The sequence below is a fragment of the Heptranchias perlo genome, chromosome 35 (assembly GCF_035084215.1).
Source record: "Heptranchias perlo isolate sHepPer1 chromosome 35, sHepPer1.hap1, whole genome shotgun sequence".
Classification (NCBI taxonomy): domain Eukaryota; kingdom Metazoa; phylum Chordata; class Chondrichthyes; order Hexanchiformes; family Hexanchidae; genus Heptranchias; species Heptranchias perlo.
Window position 1 is genome coordinate 23,270,609 of NC_090359.1, and position 24,596 is coordinate 23,295,204.

At 46.5% G+C, this 24,596-nt stretch overlaps 1 protein-coding gene across 2 annotated transcripts in view; it reads right to left on the minus strand.

Moving 5' to 3' along the window:
- Positions 1–24,596, minus strand: part of LOC137302453 (polyunsaturated fatty acid 5-lipoxygenase-like) — a 41,093-nt gene that overhangs the window by 6,513 nt on the left and 9,984 nt on the right. For both annotated transcript variants that reach the window (XM_067972136.1, XM_067972135.1), the window contains exons 4-12: positions 21,876–21,998; positions 18,454–18,560; positions 14,846–15,015; positions 12,511–12,654; positions 10,798–11,001; positions 9,510–9,596; positions 5,972–6,141; positions 5,319–5,440; positions 2,730–2,830 (exon numbers count right to left, since the gene is read on the minus strand). In XM_067972136.1, the coding sequence (XP_067828237.1) occupies positions 2,730–2,830; positions 5,319–5,440; positions 5,972–6,141; positions 9,510–9,596; positions 10,798–11,001; positions 12,511–12,654; positions 14,846–15,015; positions 18,454–18,560; positions 21,876–21,998 (1,228 nt within the window). The remainder of the gene's footprint in view (positions 1–2,729; positions 2,831–5,318; positions 5,441–5,971; positions 6,142–9,509; positions 9,597–10,797; positions 11,002–12,510; positions 12,655–14,845; positions 15,016–18,453; positions 18,561–21,875; positions 21,999–24,596) is intronic.

Sequence of the window (24,596 nt, forward strand, 5' to 3'; positions counted from 1 at the left end):
GTCTATAGCATGTTGCTTCCGCTGTTTAGCATGCATGTAGTCCTCAGTTGTTGCTTCACCAGGTTGGCACCTCATTTTTTGGTACGCCTGGTGCTGCTCCTGGCATGCTCTTCTACACTCCTCATTGACCAGGGTTGATCCCCTGGCTTGTTGATAATGGTAGAGTGAGGAATATGCCGGGCCATGAGGTTACAGATTGTGCTGGAATACAATTCTGATGCTGCTGATGGCCCACAGCGCCTCATGGTTGCCCAGTTTTGAGCTGCTAGATCTGTTCTGAATATATCCCATTTAGCATGATGGTAGTGTCACACAACACGTTGGATGGTGTCCTCAGTGCGAAGACGGGACTTCGTCTCCACGAGGACTGTGCTGTGGTTACTCCTACCAATACTGTCATGGACAGATGCGTTTGCAACAGGTAGATTGGTGAGGACAAGGTCAAGTAAGTTTTTCCCTCGTGTTGTTTCGCTCACCACCTGCCGCAGGCCCAGTCTGGCAGCTATGTCCTTCAGGACTCGGCCAGCTCGGTCAGTAGTGGTGCTAACGAGACACTTTTGGTGATGGACATTGAAGTCCCCCACCCAGAGTGCATTCTGTGTTCTTGCTACCCTCAGTACTTCTATCCAAGTGGTGCTCAACATGGAGGAGGACTGATTCATCAGCTGAGAGAGGGCGGTTGGTGGTAATTAGCAGGAGGTTTCCTTGCCCATGTTTGACCTGATGCCATGTGATTTCATGGGGTCCAGAGTCAATGTTGAGGACTCCCAGGGCCACTCCCTCCTGACTGTATATCACTGTACCGCCACCTCTGGTCGGTCTATCCTGCCGGTGGGACAGGACATTCCCAGGGATGGTGATGGTGATGGAAGAGTCTGGGACGTTGGCTGAAAGGTATGATTCTGTCAGCATGGCTATGGCATGGTTAGTAAGTTTGCAGATGACACCAAGATTGGTGGCATTGTGGACAGTGAAGAAGGTTATCTAGGATTGCAACGGGATCTTGATAAATTGGGCCAGTGGGCCGATGAATGGCAGATGGAGTTTAATTTAGATAAATGTGAGGTGATGCATTTTGGTAGATCGAATCGGGCCAGGACCTACTCCGTTAATGGTAGGGCGTTGGGGAGAGTTATAGAACAAAGAGATCTGGGAGTACAGGTTCATAGCTCCTTGAAAGTTGAGTCACAGGTGGATAGGGTGGTGAAGAAGGCATTCAGCATGCTTGGTTTCATTGGTCAGAACATTGAATGCAGGAGTTGGGATGTCTTGTTGAAGTTGTACAGGGCATTGGTGAGGCCACACTTGGAGTACTGTGTACAGTTCTGGTCACCCTATTATAGAAAGGATATTATTAAACTAGAAAGAGTGCAGAAAAGATTTACTAGGATGCTACCGGGACTTGATGGTTTGACTTACAGGGAGAGGTTAGACAGACTGGGACTTTTTTCCCTGGAGAGTAGGAGGTTAAGGGGTGATCTTATAGAAGTCTATAAAATAATGAGGGGCATAGATAAGGTCGATAGTCAAAATCTTTTCCCAAAGGTAGGGGAGTCTATAACGAGGGGGCACAGATTTAAGGTGAGAGGGGAGAGATACAAAAGGGTCCAGAGGGGCAATTTTTTCACTCAAAGGGTGGTGAGTGTCTGGAACGAGCTGCCAGAGGCAGTAGTAGAGGCGGGTACAATTTTGTCTTTTAAAAAGCATTTGGACAGTTACATGGGTAAGATGGGTATCGAGGGATATGGGCCAAGTGCAGGCAATTGGGACTAGCTTAGTGGTATAAACTGGGCGACATGGACATGTTGGGCCGAAGGGCCTGTTTCCATGTTGTAACTTCTATGATTCTATGATTCTAGTCTGCGGGACAGCTCTCCCAATTTTGGTGCAAGTCCCCAGATGTTAGTGAGGAGGACTTTGCAGGGTCGACTGGGCTTGGTTTGCCTTTGGCGTGTCCGGTGCCTAGTGGCCCGATGCCGGGTGGTCCGTCCGGTTTTATTCTTATTGTGACTTTTTGTAGCGAGATTTTACAACTGAGTGGCTTGTTAGGCCATTTCAGAGGGCAATTAAGAATCAACCACATTGCTGTGGGTCTGGAGTCACACATTGACCAGACCAGGTAAGGACGGCAGGTTTCCTTCCCTAAAGGACATTAGTGAACCAGATGGGTTTTTACAACAATCGGATAGTTTCACGGCCACCATTACTGATACTAGTATTTTAATTCCAGATTTTATTTTAATTAATTGAATTTAAATCCCCCAGCTGCCGTGGCAGGATTTGAACTCATAACTCCGGATTATTAGTCCAGTAACATAACCACTATGCTACCGTACCAGCTTCAATCTCTGGTCTGTCATCCAATCTCAGCCAGGACAGCACTTGAAATGGCACAGTGGTCTCAGGGCACCTTGTCCGGAGAGAGGAATACTCTGCCAGGGTTTCTGATGTACAAGTTGTTGGAAAGTGTGCACATTCAGATATTTGGTGAGGATGGGGTCAAGCTGGGTTGTGATGCTCCTGCAGTTCAATACTGTTGACATTCACTGTGTATTCTCACACAGAATGCCCACTTAGGTGAGCTCGCAGATGGTGCCCAAAGTCTGTGGAACTGTAACCCAGCAAGCAATGCAGGCCTTCAGGAGGGCAGAACAAAATAAATAAACCTGGGAGGAAAATTAAACCAATATAAAACCGTACAGAGTGCCTGAGAGATGTGGAAAGGTTACCTGTCCATTATTCACGGCTGCGTGCTGGGCACTGCAGGTGAAGATCACCATGGTGAGGAATTTGCAGAGTTCATTCCTGTTACTGAACGATGTCGGGATTCCTAAAAAAAATAGTGTGTTAGCACTAAGCATTCCCAGGGCAGGTACAGCACGGGTTAGATACAGAGAAAAGCTCCCTCCACACTGTCCCATCAAACACTCCCAGGGCAGGTACAGCACGGGTTAGATACAGAGCAAAGCTCCCTCTACACTGTCCCATCAAACAATCCCAGGGCAGGTACAGCACGGGTTAGATACAGAGTAAAGCTACCTCTACACTGTCCCATCAAACATTCCCACAGCAGGTACAGCACGGGTTAGATACAGAGTAAAGCTCCCTCTACACTGTCCCATCAAACACTCCCAGGGCAGGTACAGCACGGGTTAGATACAGAGTAAAGCTCCCTCTACACTGTCCCATCAAACACTCCCAGGGCAGGTACAGCACGGGTTAGATACAGAGTAAAGCTCCCTCTACACTGTCCCATCAAACACTCCCAGGGCAGGTACGGCACGGGTTAGATACAGAGTAAAGCTCCCTCTACTCTGTCCCATCAAACACTCCCAGGGCAGGTACAGCACGGGTTAGATACAGAGTAAAGCTCCCTCTACACTGTCCCATCAAACACTCCCAGGGCAGGTACGGCACGGGTTAGATACAGAGTAAAGTTCTATCTGCAAGGCCCAAAAATGAACCTTAACCAGAACCTCAGAACAGGACCCCCTACTGCACTAGTGCAACATTTTGCGAAATCCCACACCACGAATTCTGTGGTCTCTCAGTGAGGTTACGAGTTTAATGACAATTAGTGTTGAATGAGAGATTATTTGTGCTGTAGGTTCGTGCTCACAAGGACTGAACTGACAAGTTCTCACCTCTTTTCAGGTGATATTTCTTGTCGATTTACAGTAAATGGCGATGAAATTGGTCGAGTGGGATGTGAGTTGCCCGCTGACTTCAATGGAAAAGAAAATCAGACGGAGTATAAAACAGGATGCTGATATGCTCTCGCTCGCTTTGCACCACCCCAAGACCAATCGTACCCCCAATGAGTGGAAAGAAGAAAGACTTGCATTTATATAGCGCCTTTCACGACCTCAGGGTGTCCCAAAGCGCTTCATGGCCAATGAAGTACTTTCGAAGTGCAGTCACTGTTGTAATGTAAGAAACGTGGCAGCCAATTTGCGCACAGCAAGATCCCACAAACAGCAATGTGATCATGACCAGATAATCTGCTTCTTAGGCGTTGGTTGAGGGATAACTATTGGCAGGACACCAGATAAAACTCCCCTGTTCTCCTTTGAAATAGTGCCTTGAGATCTTTCACATCTACCTGAGAGGTTCTGACGAAAGGTCTTTGACCTGAAATGTTAACTTTGTTTCTTTCTCCACAGACGCTGCCTGACTTGCTGAGCTTCTCCAGCATTTTCTGTTTTCATTTCAGATTTCCAGCATCTGCAGTATTTTGCTTTTGAGGGCCTCGGTTTAACATCTCATCCGAAAGACGACACCTCCGACAGTGCAGCACTCCCTCAGTACTGCACTGAAGTGTCAGCCTAAATTCCTGTGCTCAAGTCTTTGGAGTGGGACCTGAACCCTCAACCTACTGACTCAGACGAGAGTGCTACCCACTGAGCCACGGCTGAAACTAAATGAAAATCAACATGTTCAAGTAGGACCCTTCCCGCCAGCAGAGAGGAAACTTTCATCCCATCGGGCTGGGTTTGATTAGGACCCTGGTGCCAGAGTTAAAGTGCTGATAGACCAGTGTCTAAGGCATTGCTCCAGGGCAGAGATACGTAAAAACCATAACAGCAATGGACAGTAGGAAAAAGATCATTGGTTACTCTTTTCAGGGTCTGCTTTTGAGCTGGTTTCCTGATGGTGAGACTATCTTTAGAAGTAGGTTGGACATTAAGTTGCCTCACCAAACCCTTACTATTTTAGGCTGTGGGTGGCTCAGGTGGCAGGCAATTGCAATCTCGAGACCAGGCTGGGCGATAGCTGACATGAGTTCCATGATGTGCTCCATCGTCACTATTGTCTTGGTCACGGGAGAAGGCTTCCTCATTTGAGCGGGGTGAGTTGGCCGCCAAGGGGCTCTGATTACCATCCCCGTTGAATAGTGTATGTGTGTGTGTGGACATCGGGTGTGCATAGGATTGAGCTCGGCTGTGAGACTGCCCGCCACAAGGACGTGCCCTGCGGACGCACATGATGAATGGCCGCTTGGGTGAGGTACTAGAGGTGTGCAACCAGGTAATTTAACACCTTCAGGAGAGGAACATAGGAACAGGAGTAGGCCATCCAGCCCCCTCAAGCCTGTTCCGCCGTTCAATCGGACCAGGGCTGATCTGTATCTTAACTCCAGGGGAGAAAATTGTAATAAAAAGGAGACACCAAGGGGAGGAACATCCATTGCTGCCATAGCTGTGCTCCAGGGAGAACTTAACACTGAATTAGAGAGAAACCTGGTCATGAGACTCTTTGAAAAGTAAGGACTCCATCTCCAGCAGTTTTTGCTCACCCACCAGTTTACATTCACTTACCAGAGTTTTTGAGGTCTTGAAATCCAATTCCAGTGAGGTCCTTAATCCAGGCCTGCAGCTCAGGATCATCTTTTACTTGCTGGTCATTCTCATAGTAGAACCTCACAATTTTGGTGACAAACCTGAAGGTCACATTCAGATGTGTTAAGGACCAGTCGCGAGTGCAAAAACACTTTGAGGTTGAAGGTCATCAGCAATTGCAGCGATAACAAGTCCTCTCACGGATAATCCCACGTGATAAGAACGTAAAACAAGGAATGAGAAAAGACCATTGAGTTGATCAAACTATGCCTCCCCATGCTGAACTACTCACACCTTGAATTGGAGCGGACTCTCCCAGAGTCACTTAATATCCTGAGGGAGGAGAAACCTTTCTAAGAGAAAATTGTGAAACTTCTCCCGAACTCCCAAAGACAATGGAACGGAATCTCCAGGATATCAATCTAACATGACAGTCTGCATCATTCAGCCCTGGCCAATGTATCTGTTGCGCACCACACTCTGATAGTGTCAGCAGCACTGGACTGTTGCGTTCTGGAGTACTCGACTGTCCACAGGCTTTAGTTATGCCTGTACACAGGACCCAGGGAACCTTTCCAATCACCTCCAATCTCCTAGACTTCTATGAATGAGCCACCTAATCTCTCACTTACTTGTGAATCGCAGACCATATCTGCAGGCTGTCATCTTTATAATAGTAGCCCTTCAGTTCTTCGACTCCACGCAGCTCCAGGCTTTCTGGCAGGCACAATGATTGGTAGGTAATGGCGAGGAACTCTCTCTGGGTTAGTAAAGTGTAGCCTTCAACTCCAACACCAAATGCCTTTGGACGAAACAAAAAGATTTAAGCCCATCTGTTGAGGGTTAGTGATCAGAGTCGGTGCAGACAAGGGATAGACCGTGAACTATAGATAAGGTTTTGTTTATTTTACTGAGAATCTTAGGTGAAAGGCCAGGACCCACAGTGTAGGAAAAAAGAAAGACTTGCACTTATACAGCAACTTTCACGACCTAAGGACATCCCAAAGTGTTTTTACAGCCAATGAAGTACTTTTGAAGTGTAATCCCTGTTGTAATGTAGGAAACGCAGCAGCCAATTTGAACATAGCAAGGGCCCACAAACAGCAATGTGATAATGACCAGATCATCTGTTTGAGTGGTGTTGATTGAATGATAAATATTTGCCAGGACACTGGGGAGAATTCCCCTGCTCTTCTTTGAAATAGTGCCATGGGATCTTTTACATCCTGTGGAGATGCCGGTGATGGACTGGGGTTGACAATTGTAAACAATTTTACACCAAGTTATAGTCCAGCAATTTTATTTTAAATTCACAAGCTTTCGGAGGTTACCTCCTTCCTCAGGTGAACGATGTGGAAATCATCCACCTGAGAGGGCAGACGGGGCCTTGGTTTAACGACTCATCCGAAAGATGGCACATACGACAGTGCATCACTCCCTTGGTACTGCACTGGGAGTGTCAGCCTAGATTTGCACATTATCAACACTGAAAAGAGCAGGAATAAAGGTTAAATAAATCAATAACTGGTGGTTAGATGATGCCAAGTTTGGGTTTTAAGAGATTGTGACAGGATGGCAAGACAATGGAAAGTAAGGAATTTCACAGTTTTGAGGTCCTGGGAATGAATGAGATGGTACAAGCAACCTTCATTTCAACACAGAGAGGCTGCAGGAAGGAGGAGAAGCTTGGAGGAGACAGTGTTTGGGGCTTAGCAGGCACAAGAGAGGAAATTTCAGAGGAGCAATGAGCATCGTAGCATAGATAAAATAGAGCAAAAGGGAGTGATGGAGAAAAGCTTTAGGCTGCAGATGAGAATAACATTGGCTATCAGATATGAGCAGCTCCTTTCTATTGGAAAGGAACCGATGTACATTGTGATTTTACATTTGAATAGAACACTCTCTGCTGTTGCTGGCAAACAATGAACTGATGTAGTGTAGCCAATAACTGCAGATCAGCTCAGTCTGGGGGTGAATGAGGGTTTACATGGTCAAGTAACGTGAAGATTCAGAGGTCAGATTGAAGGCGGGGAAGCGTTCTTTAGAGATCAGAGAACTAACATCTGAACTATGCTGCATTCATAGAATGTTCAGCACTGAAACAGGCCATTCGGCCTAACAGGTCTATGCCGGTGTTTATGCTCCACGCAAGCCTCCTCCCTCCCCATTTCATCTGAGCCTATCAGCCTATCCTGCTATTCCTTTCTCCCTCATGCGTATACCTTGCTTCCCTCGAATATGCTATTCGCCTCAACTACTCCTTGTGGTAGTGAGTTCCACATTCTGATCACCCTGTGGAGAAGAAGTATCTCCTGAATGCTCTTTTGGATATTTATTAGTGACTATCTTATATTCATGGCCTTTAGTTCTGGTCTCCCCCACAAATGGAAACATCTTCTCCACGTCTACCCTTTCATAATCTTCAAGACCTCTATCAGGTCACCCCTCAGTCTTTTTTTCTGGAGAAATGAGCCCCAGTCTGCTTAATCTGTATGTTACAAAGGATTTGGAAAAATAGAAATGGATACAGGGAAAGGGCAAGGAAATAGGACTGGAGTAGACAGCTCCAGCTGAAGAGCTACCACTGGCACAGGCAAGGTAGCAATTGGTGTTGGAATTTAAGAAAAGCAAACAGAACCATGAAGGTATCATCCACTAAAGATTTGATTTCTCCAGCTCTTAGAAGAAGTTGAAGTATCCATTATCAAATTGGTGACATCTGCATAGAGTTTGGCATCACATGACCAGAATGTTTGGAGCTCTGGGTCACATGACCAGAACGTTTGGAGCTCTGGGTCACATGACCAGAATGTTTGGAGCTGTGGGTCAGATGACCAGAATATTTGGAGCTCTGGGTCACATGACCAGAATGATTGGAGCTCTGGGTCACATGAGCAGAACGATTGGAACTCTGGGTCACATGAGCAGAATGTTTGGAGCTCTGGGTCACATGACCAGAACATTTGGAGCTCTGGGTCACATGACCAGAAAATTTGGAGCTCTGGGTCACATGAGCAGAATGTTTGGCACTCTGGGTCACATGACCACAACGTTTGGAGCTCTGGGTCACATGACCAGAACATTTGGAGCTCTGGGTCACATGACCAGAACATTTGGAGCTCTGGGTCACATGACCAAGACGTTTGGCGCTCTGGGTCACATGCAGGGTTGCCAACTCTGGTTGCACATATTCCTGGAGGTTTCATCACATGACCTCCCACCTCCAATCACCCCAGCTGGTCTAACAGCCTTTTTCTCCCCACCTCCAATATTTTTGTAACTAGTAAATGAAAGTGTTCAAAGAAAATGAAAAAAAACCCACTTTCTTTAATGCCCCTATGATTTCTCTCCCAGGTGTTGCTTGCAGCAGTGTCCAGGAGGTTAATGTTTAATTCCTGGGGACTCTAGGACAATCCTGGAGGATTGGCAACCCGTGTCACATGACCAGAAGATTTGCAGTTCTGGATCTCACGGCTAGAAGGACATGCAATTTTGCTTGAGAATGTAAATAGCCAGGCAACTTGGCAGCCTATTTGACTCCAAACCAGAAGGCCATGAGTTAGGAGGTCCCTGGCTGTCCGTGTCACTGCCCTGTCAGCTTCACCTGCCATGCCTATTGGAGATGTTAGCAAGGATCTCAACAGCTGCAAAGGATTCCATCAGGGTTAAAGGGGTGGTTGGACGAAAGACCAACCAAGTTGGCACAAAATTTCGGACATTAAATTAGTAATTTCAATTAGAGGCCACAAGGTTGGATGGTTTGGGAAATGGAAAAATGTCACACTGTAGCAGTAGGGAGTGGTCTTCTGAGGTTAAGGCTGCGATACACTGATATGGCAGTGGAGAGGATGCTTTACACTGTATCAAACCCGTGCTGTACCTGACCTGGGAGTGATTGATGGGACAGTTAGAGGGAGCTTTACTCTGTAGCTAACCCATGCTGTACTGGACCAGGGAGTGTTTGATGGGACAGTGGAGAGGGAGCTTTACTCAGTATCTAACCCGTGCTGTACCTGCCCAGGGAGTGTTTGATGCTGACGCTGGGTACCTGAAATGGACAGTGTTCCATTCCCCAGCACTAACATCCCCTACCTTGATAGGCACAAAATTCATATTTTAAAGAAAATCACAAGGAGACTGAATGGAGAGAGCTTATAAAACAAGGCTAACCTTGATCATAACTCCATTTTCCGATATCAGCTCTTTTCTGCCTCGAGTGTTTATCTCCAACGTGTATCTCGTGTGAGGCATAAGGAGCTGAAAGAAAAAATAAATGAAATTAGAAGCAGTGAAATCTGATCTGTCCTGAATAGTTAATACAGGGCATCAAACTAAGAGTCAGGTTCAAAGACGTTCAGGGCGCAAGGAGACCTCCATTACAGCAAACCACTCCCATTGTATGGAATCCCAAAGACTGAAACCACTCCCATTCAGTCCCATTGTATAGAATCCCAATTGGCCAAAGTCCTTGCTGTTCAGTCCCATTGTATACAATCCTAATGGACCTACACTTTCTAGTCCCATTGAATACAATACAAGGACCAAATCCCTTCCTATTCAGTGTCATTGTATAGAATCTCAAGGGATCAATCCTTTCTATTCGGTTACATTGTACAGAAACCCACTGGACCAAGCCTCCCCCATTCAGGCCCATTGTATGGAATCCCAATGGATTAAAACATTCCCTTTCAGTCCCATTATATAGAACCCCAACAAAGCAGATCCCTTTCTTTCAGTTCCATTGTATCAAATGCAAGTGGTTAAACCCTTCCCATTCGGTCACATTTGATAGCAGTCTAATAGACTAAACCCTTCCTCACTCAGTTGCACTGTCTAAACTCCCACTGGATCCAATCACTGCATTAATTTCTAATGTACAGAAACCTTGATTCAATAATATATTTTTGGATGAATATTTTGGTTTATTAGACCTCCATTACATACCAGAGGGAACGTCACTGACTCATGGTCATATTAACCCATAGGTTTTCAAACTCTGTGGGATCCACCAAAGGATCCTGGGGATCCTCAGGTCATTGTATTTCTTTCCATCTCTCACCAGATTTCTTTAGAAACTCAACAAAAATAGGAATAATTATCGATATTGTGCAATTCACATTTCTAAACCATTATTGTGCAATGTTGATTCGGTAGAGTCAACTTATCAAACACAATTTTTTGTCTAGCTTCATTTGGCTCCCAATTTCTATCCCAAATAACTGCCAGGAGAAAGCAGCCCATGACTTATGATCAAAGTACTGTTACTGGGGAATTGTCACACTACTACAGAGGCAATTATTCTATGATAAAGGGGCATTTTCAGGGCAATGGAGAAGGAATCCTACGTTGGGTATTTCCTTTGCTCCAGACTTTAGAATGGTTGATGAGGTTAGTGAGTAGAAAGTTGAAATATCCATCACTTTGATCAAACACACGGCCTTTCTTTTGAGTTTCATACCTTGTAAATGGGATGCACAGATGGTAGTTGTCTTATGGTGGCAATGCAGAATGGCTCTGCAATCAGGTGAGTCCTCAGAAGGTGGGAGATCAGTTGAAAGAACTGAAAATCGGCACTCCGCACCCATGTCTTGGCCAATAGCCAGTCGAGCTCAGGATCCGAGGGAAGGAAAATTGGATTGTCTCCTCCTGGGGTTTGCTTCAACTGCAACACATGCAACAGAAGCAAGTAAGATTAATGTGGAGCACAGGTTAGCGTAGTTATTCAGCGCACTGTCCTTTCTGGCACCCGGGTTCAAATCCAACCCAGACCTGTGGGACGAAGGGGTCCTCTCACTGCAGGCTGGAAGGCTCCAGTGTGAAATGAGTCTGAGATTCTTCTCAATGCACCTCCTACTGGGCCCACAGCAGAAAACTTCCCCTCGTTTAGTAGCAATTGTCATTAAATTGCTAATCTCTCTCCGAGACGACAGGATGGCCAGTGTGGGAAATTATGCAGTCAGAGTTGATCTTCTGAGGATGGAGCGAAGGCGCATTGTTGGGGCAGTGTCGGTGGATCCTAACACGTGCATTTAAACATGATGGCCCCGAATTTTCTCTCGGCCACAAACGCAGCAGAGGCTCGGTGAAGCGGGAATCCCACCTGCCCGTTAATTGCACCCCTGACCCTGGCCAACTTTCTGGGGACACTTGCATGTTGATGGCGGGCGCCTGTGCCACTTGCAGTGCGGCTGGGGCACCCACTTCAGTTGCAGTGGCAGGGCACTCAGTAAGTGGGCTCTTGACAGTTATGGGAAGTGTAGAAAAGTTTTTTATTTAATAACTGACGGCTTTCCACTGAGTTCTGCCATTGTTTACGTTGCCGAAATCGGCGTTTGAATTTTTGATTCCCGCCTGAGGCCCCTTTAGCAACGCTGAACAGCGGGGACTCACCGGCAATGCTCAGGCGCAAATGGCAGGTATTAGATCGGAATTGTGGCCATGCATGTTATGTACCTACCCCCAAATCAAAGGGAAATTTTGATGGGCAAAAAGAGGGGCCTAAACCAGGTCATGCCCCAAATTACTGCCCACCTTACGGCATTTCTGCACCACAGTGGAAGAGGAAATTCTGGGCCATCGTGCCTGAACTGGGAGTACTTCAACTTCCTCAAAAAATTCAGTCAAGTTGGTGAGACAGGACCTTCTTTTGCAGAACCCATGTTCAGAGTCTCTTAATAACGCATTCTCTGGCAAGGTGGTCACACTGAGCATCTCTAATGGTCAGTAGTGCAGTAGAATGGTCATTGTTTTTCCTACCTTAGCCCATCTCTCCTGGAGCCAGTGATTGATGCTGGGAACAGGCACCAAAGCCAAGGCTATTCAACCAGAGAAAACATCACAGCATAGCCTGATCCTGCACTCACCTGACAATCACACATGTGCTAGCCACTGGATTGTGATCAGGAGCAGGGAGATACTAAAGGTGAGGCACCCACTTTAAAAGGGTTCCAAATGTGGTGGGCATCCATCTTTTATTGAGCCACACAGGCCCATCATTCTGCATCCATGTAGGACAAAATGTGTTATAAAACTAAATTCAAATGCGAGGGAAAACCTCCCAAAAATTTCACGGACGATTTCCCCTTGTTCATTCTTTGGACATGGCAAAGCCAAAAACCATTTCCATGCCGACGGCAATGAGCTCACGCAGCTCAATGGTGCAATTTCCTACCTGGATGGCAATGGGCATCATACGATTCTGTTTGTCGAGGTACAGCAGGCAGATGGGTGCAGCCAGGTACTGCTGTACACCATGAATTACATTGGCCCCAATCCCATCCAATATCTTGTAGTTCACAATGAAGATATTCCCATTCTGCAGCAAACATAAAGAGATGGAAACAAGGAAATGGTTCAATATTTGACCATTGTCCTAGCACAGTACCTAAAGGAATACAGGAACAGGAGTAGGCCATTCAGCCCCTCAAGTCTGTTCCACCATTCAATAAGATCGCGGCTGATCTGTACCTTAATACCCTTAACCAACTAACCCCAGCATCCACAGCCTTTTGGGGGAGAGAGTTCCAGATTTCCACTACCCTTTATGTGAAGAAGTGTTTCCTGACATCACCCCTGAATGGCCTAGCTCTAATTTTAAGGTTTTGCCCCCTTGTTCTGGACCCCCACCCCACCAGAGGAAATAGTTTCTCTCCATCTACCCTACCAACTCCTTTAATCATCTGAATCACCTCAATTACATCATCCCTTAATCTTCTATACACAAGGGAATACAAGCCTAGTCCATGCAACCTGTCCTCATAATTTAACCCTTTTAGCCCCGGTATCATTCTGGTGAATCTGCGCTGCATGCCCTCCAAGGCTATTAGATCCTTCCCGAGGTGCGGTGCCCAATACCGAACGCAATGCTCTAAACAGGGTATAACCAGAGCTTTAGGAGATTATCTATACCAGCAGGACTCATTACAGGGTCAGGGGTCCATTAGGAGCCCATGTCCCCTTCACCTGTGGTTCCCTGCAGACATCCTGCTCCGTGTGCCTCTGTTCAGCTGGGAGATGTTGACTGAGCACGGATTCAGTGATATTGCATTGCCTTTTGTTTGGCTCCAGTAAGAGAAATCTAAGAGACAGAGCAATCCCAGCTTCCACAGATCCCATGAAAGTGCCCCATTAAAATACAGCAATTGGTCCCACAGGTTTTTCTCTTCCCCTAGTGGGGGGGGGGCGGGGGGGGGGTTCCTCACCTCCGCTTGAGATCAAGAGTTGAAAGTTTGGATTGGGTCGAAAGAGATCCTACAAACAGCCTGCTAAGGAGGAGTGTAAGGTCGCTCAAGATACAGGGGACAGTGCTGGCCTACCTGTGGTAATGGTAAGAATAGAGTAATGGTTCGTTATTTGCTGCAGGCCTGCATTTGATTCATTTGGCCATTGACTCAAGAGAGTATTAGCAGTTGGACAGTTGGCACAGCCCAACACTTGGCATTCAGTGCCAGGACAGTCTCTCATTCGGACATCAATCATTGAATGGCATTGACTGCAAGGTGACGTCTGCAGCCCCAAATAACGAACCATTACTCTATTCTTACCATTACCACAGGTAGGCCAGCACTGTCCCTGTATCTTTAGCGACTTTACACTCCTCTTTAGCAGGCTGTTTGTAGGATCTCTTTCGACCCAACCCAAACTTTCAACTCTTGATCTCATCCTGGCTGGTACAGAAAGTAGGGTTCCCAACTCTGGTTGGACATACTCCTGGAGTGTCATCACATGACCTCCTGTCACCAACTGCCCCGCCCACACACTCCTGCCATTGGCCACCCACCATGATCATGGGACCACCTTCCCACACCAATTAGAAAGCGAATAGACTCTTCGTTACCCGATTGGATGATTCTTGACTGTCAGTCAAACAGCTTTTTTTCCCCATGTCCAATATTTTTATAACTAGTAAACAAATGTGTTCAAAGAAAATGTTTCTCGTGGGTTTTGCTCTCAGCAGTGTCCTGGAGATTAGTCTTTAATTCCTGGAGGCTCCAGGGCAATCCTGGAGGGTTGGCAACCCTAATAGGAAGTTACGTAGTGACTGTTTCAGAATTACCTGCTCCTGAATGTATTACGATGCAACAGTTAGGAGGACACTTTTCTGAGTTTGGGGTTAAGGTGCATTGAAGGAGCAGAGTTGAAGGAACTTTAATGTGCATCTAACCCATTTATACCTTAGATGTCTCCTGACCCAATCCCTCACTGGGGTGGGCTCAAAATTCTCCCAGAAATTGTAGCAAGAGAATTAGTTTCCTACTTGCTCCTCAGTAAGGTCCCACAATTTCTTGTGCCCCAATTTAACTTGCAATCTGCAGGCTGAAAGATTAAATCAAGTAGGTTTTCAAAAAGGAACTGGATAAATACTTGAAGGGAAAAAAATTTGCAGGGCTACGGGGAAAGAGCGAAAGAATCGGAATAACTGGATTGCTCTTCCGAAAGATCCGGCACAGGCTCGATGGGCCGAACAGCATCCTTCTGTGCTGTAACCATTCTATGATTCTAAGTACCTTAATTTCCTGTGCCAGTGTGGAGTTCCCAAGGAATTTCCTGACCATGGCATTGGTGACGGGAAAGTTCACTGGGATTTTCCCGCATTTCTGTATCAGGACTGGGTTGAGGCCATTCATGAACTGGTATCCGAAAAACCAGTCCTCCTTCCAGTGTTCCCTGGCAAATGCTGTGTGAGAAAAACATGGGAAAAATCAGCAATCCGGAAACATCTGGATCCCATTAACAATAACTTAAAGCCAACACATAACCGAGCACAGCCAATTCCTGCTGTCAGTTTGTAGCACTCTCCCCTTTGAGTGAGAAGGTTGTGGCGTCAAGCCCCACTCCAGGACTTGAATACATACACTAGGCTGATACTTCGGTGCAGTACTGTGGGAGTGCTGCACTGTCGTTGTTTAGGTGTTACATTGAGGTCCTGTCTGGCTTTTCCAATGCTTCAGACACAACAATGAACAACAACAACTTACATTTATATCGCGCCTTTAACGTAGTAAAACATCCCAAGGCTGTTCATAGGAGGGTAATCAGACAAAAATTGACATCGAGCCAAAGAAGGAAATATTAGGAGGTGTGACTAAAAGTTTAGTCCAAGAGATAGGTTTTAAGGTGTCTCTTAAAGGAGGTGGAGAGGGTTAGGGAGGGATTTCTAGAGGTTAGGGCCTAGGCATCTGAAGGCACGGCCACCAATAGTGGGGCGAAGGAAGTTGGGAATGCACGAGACCAGAGTTGGAGGAACGCAGAGTTCCCGGAGGGTTGCAAGACTGAAGGACGTTACAGAGATAGGGAGGGATGAGGCCATGGAGGGATTTTGAACACGAGGATGAGAATTTTAAAATGAGGCATTGCCGGACCGGGAGCCAATGTAGGTCAGTGATCATGGGGGTGATGGGAGAACAGGACAGTGTAAGTTAGGATAAGGGCAGCAGAGTTTTGAATGAGCTAGTTTATGCATGGTGGAAGAATTGAGGCTGACCAGGAGGGTATTGGAATAGTCGAGTCTGGAGCTCACAAAAGCAGATGGGCTGATGTAGGGACGGAGACGGGAGATGTTATGGAGGTGGAAGTCTTTGTGATAGAGCGGATATGGGGTCGGAGGCTCAGCTCAGGATCAGGTAGGACATTAAGGTTGTGAATGGTCTGGTTTAGCCTGAGACAGTGGCCAGGGAGGGTGGTTAGAGAACAGTATTGTGGCGGGGACCAAGGTGGCTTTGGTCTTCCCAACATTTAATTATTTTAAGATGAATATTATACACCCCATAACACTAATCAAAGCAAAGTCTCCTGGGTCCTGGCCAATATTCCACCCTCAATTAACACCATGAAAAGCAGAATAAACAGCCTTTCATCTTATTGCTATTTATGGGATCTTCCTGTGTGCAAAATGGCTGCCTCATGAACTCCTGCAGCGATGTCCTGGGGCTGAGATGATTGGCTTCCAATGACCATAACTATCTTCCTTTGTGCCAGGTATGACTCCAGCCACTGGAGAGTTTTCCTCCTGATCCCCATTGGCTTCAGTTTTACTCGGGCTCCTTGGTCAAATGCTGCTTTGATGCCAAGGGCAGTTACTCTCACCTCACCTCACCTCTGGAATTCAGCTCGTGTCCGTATTTGGACCAAGGCTGTAATGAGGTCTGGAGCCAAGTGATTCTGATGGAACCCAAACTGAGCATCGGTGAGCAGGTTATTGGTGAGTAAGTGCCACTTGATAGCACTGTTGACAACTCCTTCACTTTGCTGATGATTTAGAGTAGTCTGATGGGGCATTATTTGGCCGAGTTGGATTTGTCCTGTTTTTTGTAGACAGGACATACCTGGGCTTTCTCCCTCCAAAGATTCTGAAGGTACATTCTTATTTATATTGGCCACCCTGCAGCACCTCACCCATATCACCATTCCTTCTGTGAGTGTAGTGAGTATCAACAAATCAGGAGCTCTCTTCCCCCAAAAGGCTGTGGATGCTGGGGGACAATTGGAGCTTTCAAGACTGAGATCGTTAGATTTTTGTTAGGTAAGGATATTAAGGGATATGGAGTTGAGGTGCAGATCAGCCATGATCTAATTGAATGGCCTACTCCTGTTCCTAATGTTGCTATGTTTCATCAGTACTGCACTGAAGTGACAGCCTAGATTATGTGCCCAAATTGTCGAGTGGGGCTTGAACCCACCAGCCTCTGACTCATGGGCGAGAGTGCAACCAACTGAGCCAAACTGACACTTTTTAAATTAAGTTCCCTCAGGTTTGTTCACAGACAGGTATCTTTCTGGAGTTGTAGACTTTGACTGCTCGTGAGGGGATATAGTAGGATCCCTGCAATGGCTGTGCCTGCACTTGGGATAATGCCATCTTAGTGGATAGAGAAAATGCCAGGTAGGCTGGGACATCTTTCAGGAGCTACAATCAACACCAGCCCAGCACAAGGTCCAAACCACCTCTTGGGAAGTGACAATGGACCAACATAGTAAGAGGAGTGAACCAACATTGATACTCACCTGAAGTCAAACAGGGACAATGACCCCAATCAGTGGACCACTAGTTAACCTGTATCTCCATAGCTTTGCCCCTCCCTATCTCTGCAACTTCCTCCAACACCACAACCCTCCGAGATCTCTGCGCTCCTCCAATTCTGGCCTCTTGCGTATCCCCGATTTCCTTCGCCCCACCATTGGCAGCCGTGGTTTCAGCTGGGTAGGCCCTAAGCCCTGTTATTTCCTCCTTAAACCTCTCCGCTTCTTTCTCCTCTTTTAAACCTACTTCTTTGACCAACCTTTTGGTCACCTGTCTTCATATCTCTTCATATGGCTCAGTGTCAAATTTTGTCTGATATCGCTTCTGTGAAGCGCCTTGGGATGTTTTACTACGTTAAAGGTGCTATATAAATGCAAGTTTTTGTTGGGCAGAATCTCTCCATCTCCACCTGCCTGACCAAACCCTGTATTTATTTCCCTCATTTATTTTTCCCTTTAAGACTTATTACTTTGCATCAGGCACCATCACCGACTGAGATGGCAGGCTAGAAGGCTCTGCCAATACCCCTCTTCAACCAACCGCTGCTTTCTCAAGGACTCAGTGGGTTAGTGTACTGAGGTACACAGACCAAGAATGGCCCAGGTTGGATCCCTGGTTGCTGTTGTTAACTGGTCTCAGCTAATGAGGCAGTAGGGACTAAGGTTGGCCTCAGTCTTCCTGGGCTAGGCAGAGAAAAGTCTACCAAAGTCCCTGCTCCAGGTCATTATCCAGCATCCCCTCTAGAAACTGTGTCTCATTGGGTGAGGACGTGATGAGGGCTGAGAGCAATACCCCCCATGTTAGAATAGCCTGTCACCATTCACACATGAAGAGTAGTTCATGGGAGAGGTACCAAAAATACCAGCACTTGGGAACCACACCCCTATATAAGTATCTGTTTTCAGGGAAGGGAGGGATGGGAGAAAATTGGATGGATTTGAGCTTGAGTATCCTGGTTGACAGTCCGACTCTCTTGCATTGGAGCTACTGGGTTCATCTTACAAGGTGATTGTTTTTAAAGATGCTGTATCGGATTATGAGTCCCATCACCCATTTCTTAGATCCTTTGCTTTAGAAGTGGCAGATCACCATTACCTGCGACTGGGTTCTTAATTCTTAGGAAGATCCTATCAAAGTCTTCCAGATTGGACCAAGATTGATGAAACAAGTTCATGAACCGCTTCAGGAAGAGAGCACCAAGTCTGAGGATACAAATCAACAGGAATAGACCATTAAAACCCAAGTTTGGTGTCACCTTACCACCAGTTGTTGATTTACCTTGTCTTCTCTCCAACCTTGTTGATATCCTGCACCATGGGCTTTGGTCCTTCACTTTGGTTGCTCGGTTTAATAATAATTCACACTCTGTGGTTGGTCCTCCTCACCCTCGGTTGGACAATTCTTTCACCCACGGATCAAGAAGGCGGCCTGTCACCATCTTTTCAGGCTAACTCGGGGTGGGTAATAAATGCAGCCTCACCACACCGCCCACATCCTGAGAACAAATTTTAAAATTGTCCCCCCGCGATGACCTCGTGTGCAGGGATACAATCTACCTGTTCTGATAGAAGCATTGGGCACTCAAAGGCAAGGCAATGGATAGACTATAAATGATGATACATGAGATACTTGGGATGGGATCTGCAGTGCTATTTGAGGTTCCAGTCACCTATGGGGTCATTTTAACCCAACCCACCTAGCGGGTTCAAGTGGGAGGCCCATTTTACACCCAGCCCAATTTTACTCTCCATTGAAGTCAATGGAGATAAAATCAGGCAGGGTGTAAAACGGGCATCTGACCAGAACCCGTCCTATACCCGACAAGTGGTTTAGGTTAAAATTACCCTCCTAGTCACAGGAAAGAGGAGAATGATGATGATATGAGGAACTTTTTTAAAAATTCGTTCATGGGATGTGGGCTTCACTGGCAAGGCCAGCATTTATTGCCCATCCCTAATTGCCCTTGAGAAGGTGGTGGTGAGCCGCCTTCTTGAACCGCTGCAGTCCGTGTGGTGAAGGTTCTCCCACAGTGCTGTTAGGAATGGAGTTCCAAGATTTTGACCCAGCGACGATGAAGGAACGGCGATATATTTCCAAGTCGGGATGGTGTGTGACTTGGAGGGGAACATGCAGGTGGTGTTGTTCCCATGTACCTGCTGCCTTTGCCCTTCTAGGTGGTAGAGGTCACGGGTTTGGGAGGTGCTGTTGAAGAAACCTTGGCGAGTTGCTGCAGTGTATCCTGTGGATGGTCCACACTGCAGCCATGGTGCGCCGGTATTGAAGGGAGTGAATATTTTGGGTGGTGGATGGGGTGCCAATCAAGTGGGCTGCTTTGTCCTGGATGGTGTCGAGCTTCTTGGGTGTTGTTGGAGCTGCTCTCATCCAGGCAAGTGGAGAGAATTCCATCACACTCCTGACTTGTGCCTTGTAGATGGTGCAAAGGCTTTGGGGAGTCAGGAGGTGAGTCACTCACCGCAGAATACCCAGCCTCTGACCTGCTCTCATAGCCACAGCATTTATGTGGCTGGTCCAGTTAAGTTTCTGGTCAATGATGACCCCATGGATGTTGATGGTGTGGGGATTCGGTGATGGTAATGCCGTTGAATATCAAGGGGAGGCGGTTAGACTCTCTCTTGTTGGAGATGATCATTGCTGGGGACTTGTCTGGCGCGAATGTTACTTGCCACTTATGAGCCCAAGCCTGAATGTTGTCCAGCTCTTGCTGTATGCCGGCACGGACTGCTTCATTATCTGAGGAGTTGCGAATGGAAATGAACACTGTGCAATCATCAGCGAACATCCCCATTTCTGACCTTATGATGGAGGGAAGGTCATTGATGAAGCAGTTGAAGATGGTTGGACCTAGGACACTGCCCTAAGGAACTCCTGCAGCAATGTCCTGGGGCTGAGATGATTGGCTTCCAACAACCGCTACCATCTTCCTTTGTGCTAGGTATGACTCCAGCCACTGGAGAGTTTTCCCCCTGATTCCCATTGACTTCAATTTTACTAGGGCTCCTTGGTGCCACACTCGGTCAAATGCTGCGTTGATGTCAAGGGCAGTCACTCTCACCTCACCTCTGGAATTCAGCTCTTTAACTGACATTATGAGGAAAGGTTAAGGAAGTCGGGTTTGTTTTCTTTGGTAAAGAGTTTTCAAGGTGAATCAATTGAAGCTTCCAAGATTACAAAGGATATTACCAAAGTTGTTCCAGTAAAATTCTTCACCAAGATACAAATGAGAAGTAAGAAGAGAAATAGGGGGGAACTTGTATTTGCACAAATGGTAATAGAATTGTGGAATAAGTTACCAGGAAAGGTAATTGAAGTGGACAGTATAAATGGTGTCTGGAGGCAGTTGGATATGCTTTTGGAAAGAGAAGAGATTGAGGGATATGGTGAGAATTTGGGTTGGTGGGATTGAGGGATATGGTGAGAAGGTGGGTAGGTGGGATTGAAGAATATGGTGAGAAGGTGGGTAGGTAGGGTTCGGGGATATGGTGAGAAGGTGGGTAGGTAGGGTTCAGGGATATGGTGAGAAGGTGGGTAGGTAGGGTTCAGGGATATGGTGAGAAGGTGGGTAGGTGGGATTGAAGAATATGGTGAGAAGGTGGGTAGGTGGGATTGAGGGATATGGTGAGAAGGTGGGGTTGAGGAATATGTCAGGTGGGTAGATGGGATTGAGAGATAAGGTGAGTAGGCGGCGGTGAGAGGTTTCATGAGAAGGTGGGGTTAACAGATAAGGTGAAAAGTGGGGTTGAGGAATAAGGTGAGAAGGCGAGTAGTAGGATTGAGGGGATATGATGAAAAAGTAGGTAGGTGGGATTCAAGGACATGGTGAGAAGGTGGGTAGGTAAGGTTGAGGGGTCTGACGAGAAGGTAGATAGTTGGGGTTGAGGGATAAGGCGAGAAGTTGGGTAGGTGGGGTTGAGGGATCAGGTGAAGAAAGCGGGTAGGTGGGGATGATCAATGAGAAGTGTGGGTCTAGCCATCTCCTGTTCCAAAAAGTTCTAATGTTAGCAGAATATAATCTCCCAATATGTGACTGAGATTGCCTCTGTGTCTTTTCCCTTTGGCCCTAGATATTGAGAGGGAAAATGGGTGATGTATTGTCATCTGTTCAGACATCCTGAAGACTTCATGTAGATTCGACAGTTGGTTGTTGCATTTGCTTTCATTGTACCTGATCTGGTATTTTAAAATATACTTTTAAATAAACCAGGCCTGTGGTCTGGTAGGATTGCACATTTTCATGAAGCAGATTCAATAATGGCTAATTAACTGCTGCAGCACTTGAATTTGACTTTGAAACAGTCACTCTGCTCAAGAGAGTCAAAATAGATATATTTCTTGGTATCAGGATGAGGCCCTGCCCGAGTGAGTACAGAGAATATTGTTACGAGGGCTAAGCCTTGTCTTAATGAATGAAGATTCCAATACTAGACTGAGATTCACCCTGGCAGATCAGTTGTTACCTGACTACTATGGGGCCTTATGGCTTTCAGTGTGATACTTACGCCAATTGTAGGGAACCTTCAAAATCTCGTTGTTTCTCACAACTGAACCTCATGTCCATAGGGAGATCATCCTCCGTCTCAGCATCAATACACCTCGGGGCATTGGGGCCCCAAACCTTCCACCTGGAACACAAAGAGAAGCATCGTTAGATCACAAGGCATAGACAGAGCCAGGAACTGGTCTGTCAAGAAAAATCTTTCAACTGGATCAGGAGTAGGTACAGATTGCATCTTAAACAGTCCCAAAAAAAATTGGCAATATTTATCACCCATCATATGGCAGATGAAATTTAACGCAGAAAAATGCGAAGTGATACATTTGGTTAGGAAGAACGAGGAGAGGCAATATAAACTAGAGGGCACAATTCTAAATGGGGTACAGGAACAGAGAGATCTGGGGGTGTATGTGCACAAATCGTTGAAGGCAAGGCAAGTTGAGAAAGTGGTTAAAAAGCATGTGGGATCCTGGGCTTTATAAATAGAATTGTAAACAATTTTACAACACCAAGTTATAGTCCAACAAATTTATTTTAAATTCCACAAGCTTTCGGAGGCTTCCTCCTTCGTCAGGTGAACAGTGTGGAGTCACCTGACGAAGGAGGAAGCTTCCGAAAGCTTGTGGAATTTAAAATAAATTTGTTGGACTATAACTTGGTGTTGTAAAATTGTTTACAATTGTCAACCCCAGTCCATCACCGGCATCTCCACATCATTTATAAATAGAAGCATAGAGTGGAAAAACAAGGAAGTTATGTTGAACCTTTATAAAACACTGGTTCGACCACAACTAGAGTATTGTGTCCAGTTCTGGGCACCGCACTTTAGGAAAGATGTGAAGGCCTTAGAGAGGGTGAGAAAAGAGAGAGAAAAGATTTAGTAGAATGATTCCAGGGATGAGGGACTTTAGTTATGTGGATAGACTGGAGAAGCTGGGGTTGTTCTCCTTGGAACAGAGAAGGTTGAGAGGAGATTTGATCGAGGTATTCAAAATCATGAAGGGTCCAGACAGAATAGATAGAGAGAAACTGTTCCCGTTGGCGGAAGGGTCAAAAACCAGAGGACATAGATTTAAGGTGATCGGCAACAAAACCAAAGGTGACACGAGGAAAAACCTTTTTATGCAGTGAGTGATTAGGATCTGGAACGCACTGCCCGAGGGCGGTGGTGGAGGCAGATTCAATCATGGCCTTCAAAAGTGAACTGGATAAGTACTTGAAAGGAAAAAATTTGCTGGGCTACAGGGATAGGGCGAGGGAGTGGGACTAACTGGATTGCTCTTGCATAGAGCCGGCACGGACTCGATGGGCCGACAGGCCTCCTTCGATGCTGTAATCTTTCTATGATTCTATGATCCCTAGTTGCCCTAGGCCATTAAGAATCAACCACACACACGTAAGCCAGACCGGGTAGGGGTTGTGGTCTTTTCCCTTAAGGATGTTAGTGAGCCAGTTGGGGGATAAAGGGATAGAGGAACAGGGCAGGTATATGGGATTAAGAATACTGCTCAGGTGGAGGATAAACGCCAACACAGAATAGATGGGCCGAACAGTCTGTTTTCGCTGTAATTTCTATATAATTCAATAACTTTCATGATTTTTTCTTGTGCCAGCCTGCATATTACCAGATTTATTGAATTCATGACTTCCAATGGCGGTATTTGAAATCACAATTTCTGGTTAGTTGGTACATCCAGTACCATGACCACTAGGCTACTGTACCTATGTCCCAGTGCTTTCAGGGATCTTAGACCTTCTGGTGGCAATTAAGTTGGACATTTCCCCCTCAAAATGTGAGAAAGAGACCACACGGGATGTCTGCTGTCCTCATCTGGACGATCAAAACAGGGCTACCGAAAACCACCCTCAAGTGTTGAGGGAAAGGGTATTTAAATGTTCGGATCTTCCCAGAGGTATGAGGGTACAGAACTATGTGTGAGCCTTGATTGTGACTTGTTGGCAGCCCATTCAATCATCTAAGGAGGGGTATTACAGCCGAGGGTGAACCAATTTGACCCTGAGATGAGCTTCTGACCACATATCCTCTCCATTACCAAGACAGCCTACTTCCATCTCCGTAATATCACCCGTCTCCGCCCCTGCCTCAGCCCATCTGCTGCTGAAACCCTCATCCATGCCTGTGTTACCGCCAGACTCAACTATTCCAATGCTCTCCTGGCTGGCCTCCCATCTTCCATCCTCCATAAACTTGGGCTCATCCAAAGCTCTCTTGCCCGTATCTTGACTCGCACCAAGTCCCGTTCACCCATCACCCCTGTGCTCGCTGACCTACATGGGCTCCCAGTCCAGCAATACCTCGATTTTAAAATTCTCATCCTTGTGTTCAAATCCCTCCGTGGCCTCCCCCATCCCTATCTCTGTAACCTCCTCCAGCCCTACAACCCTCCAAGAACTCTGCGTTCCTCCAATTCTGGCTTCTTATGCATCTCCGATTTCCTTCGCCCCCCCCCTCCCCCAATATTGGCGGCCGTGCCTTCAGCTGTTTAAGCCTCAAACTCTGGAATTCCCTCCCAAAACCTCTCCGCCTCTCTACCTCTCCCTCCTCCTTTAAGACGCTCCTTAAAACCCACCTCTTTGACCAAGCTTTTGGTCACCTCTCCTAATATCTCCTATCAATTTTTGTCAGATAACACTCCCGTGAAGCGCCTTGGGATGCTTTACGACGTTACAGGCGCTATATAAATGCAAGTTGTTGCTGCTGAAC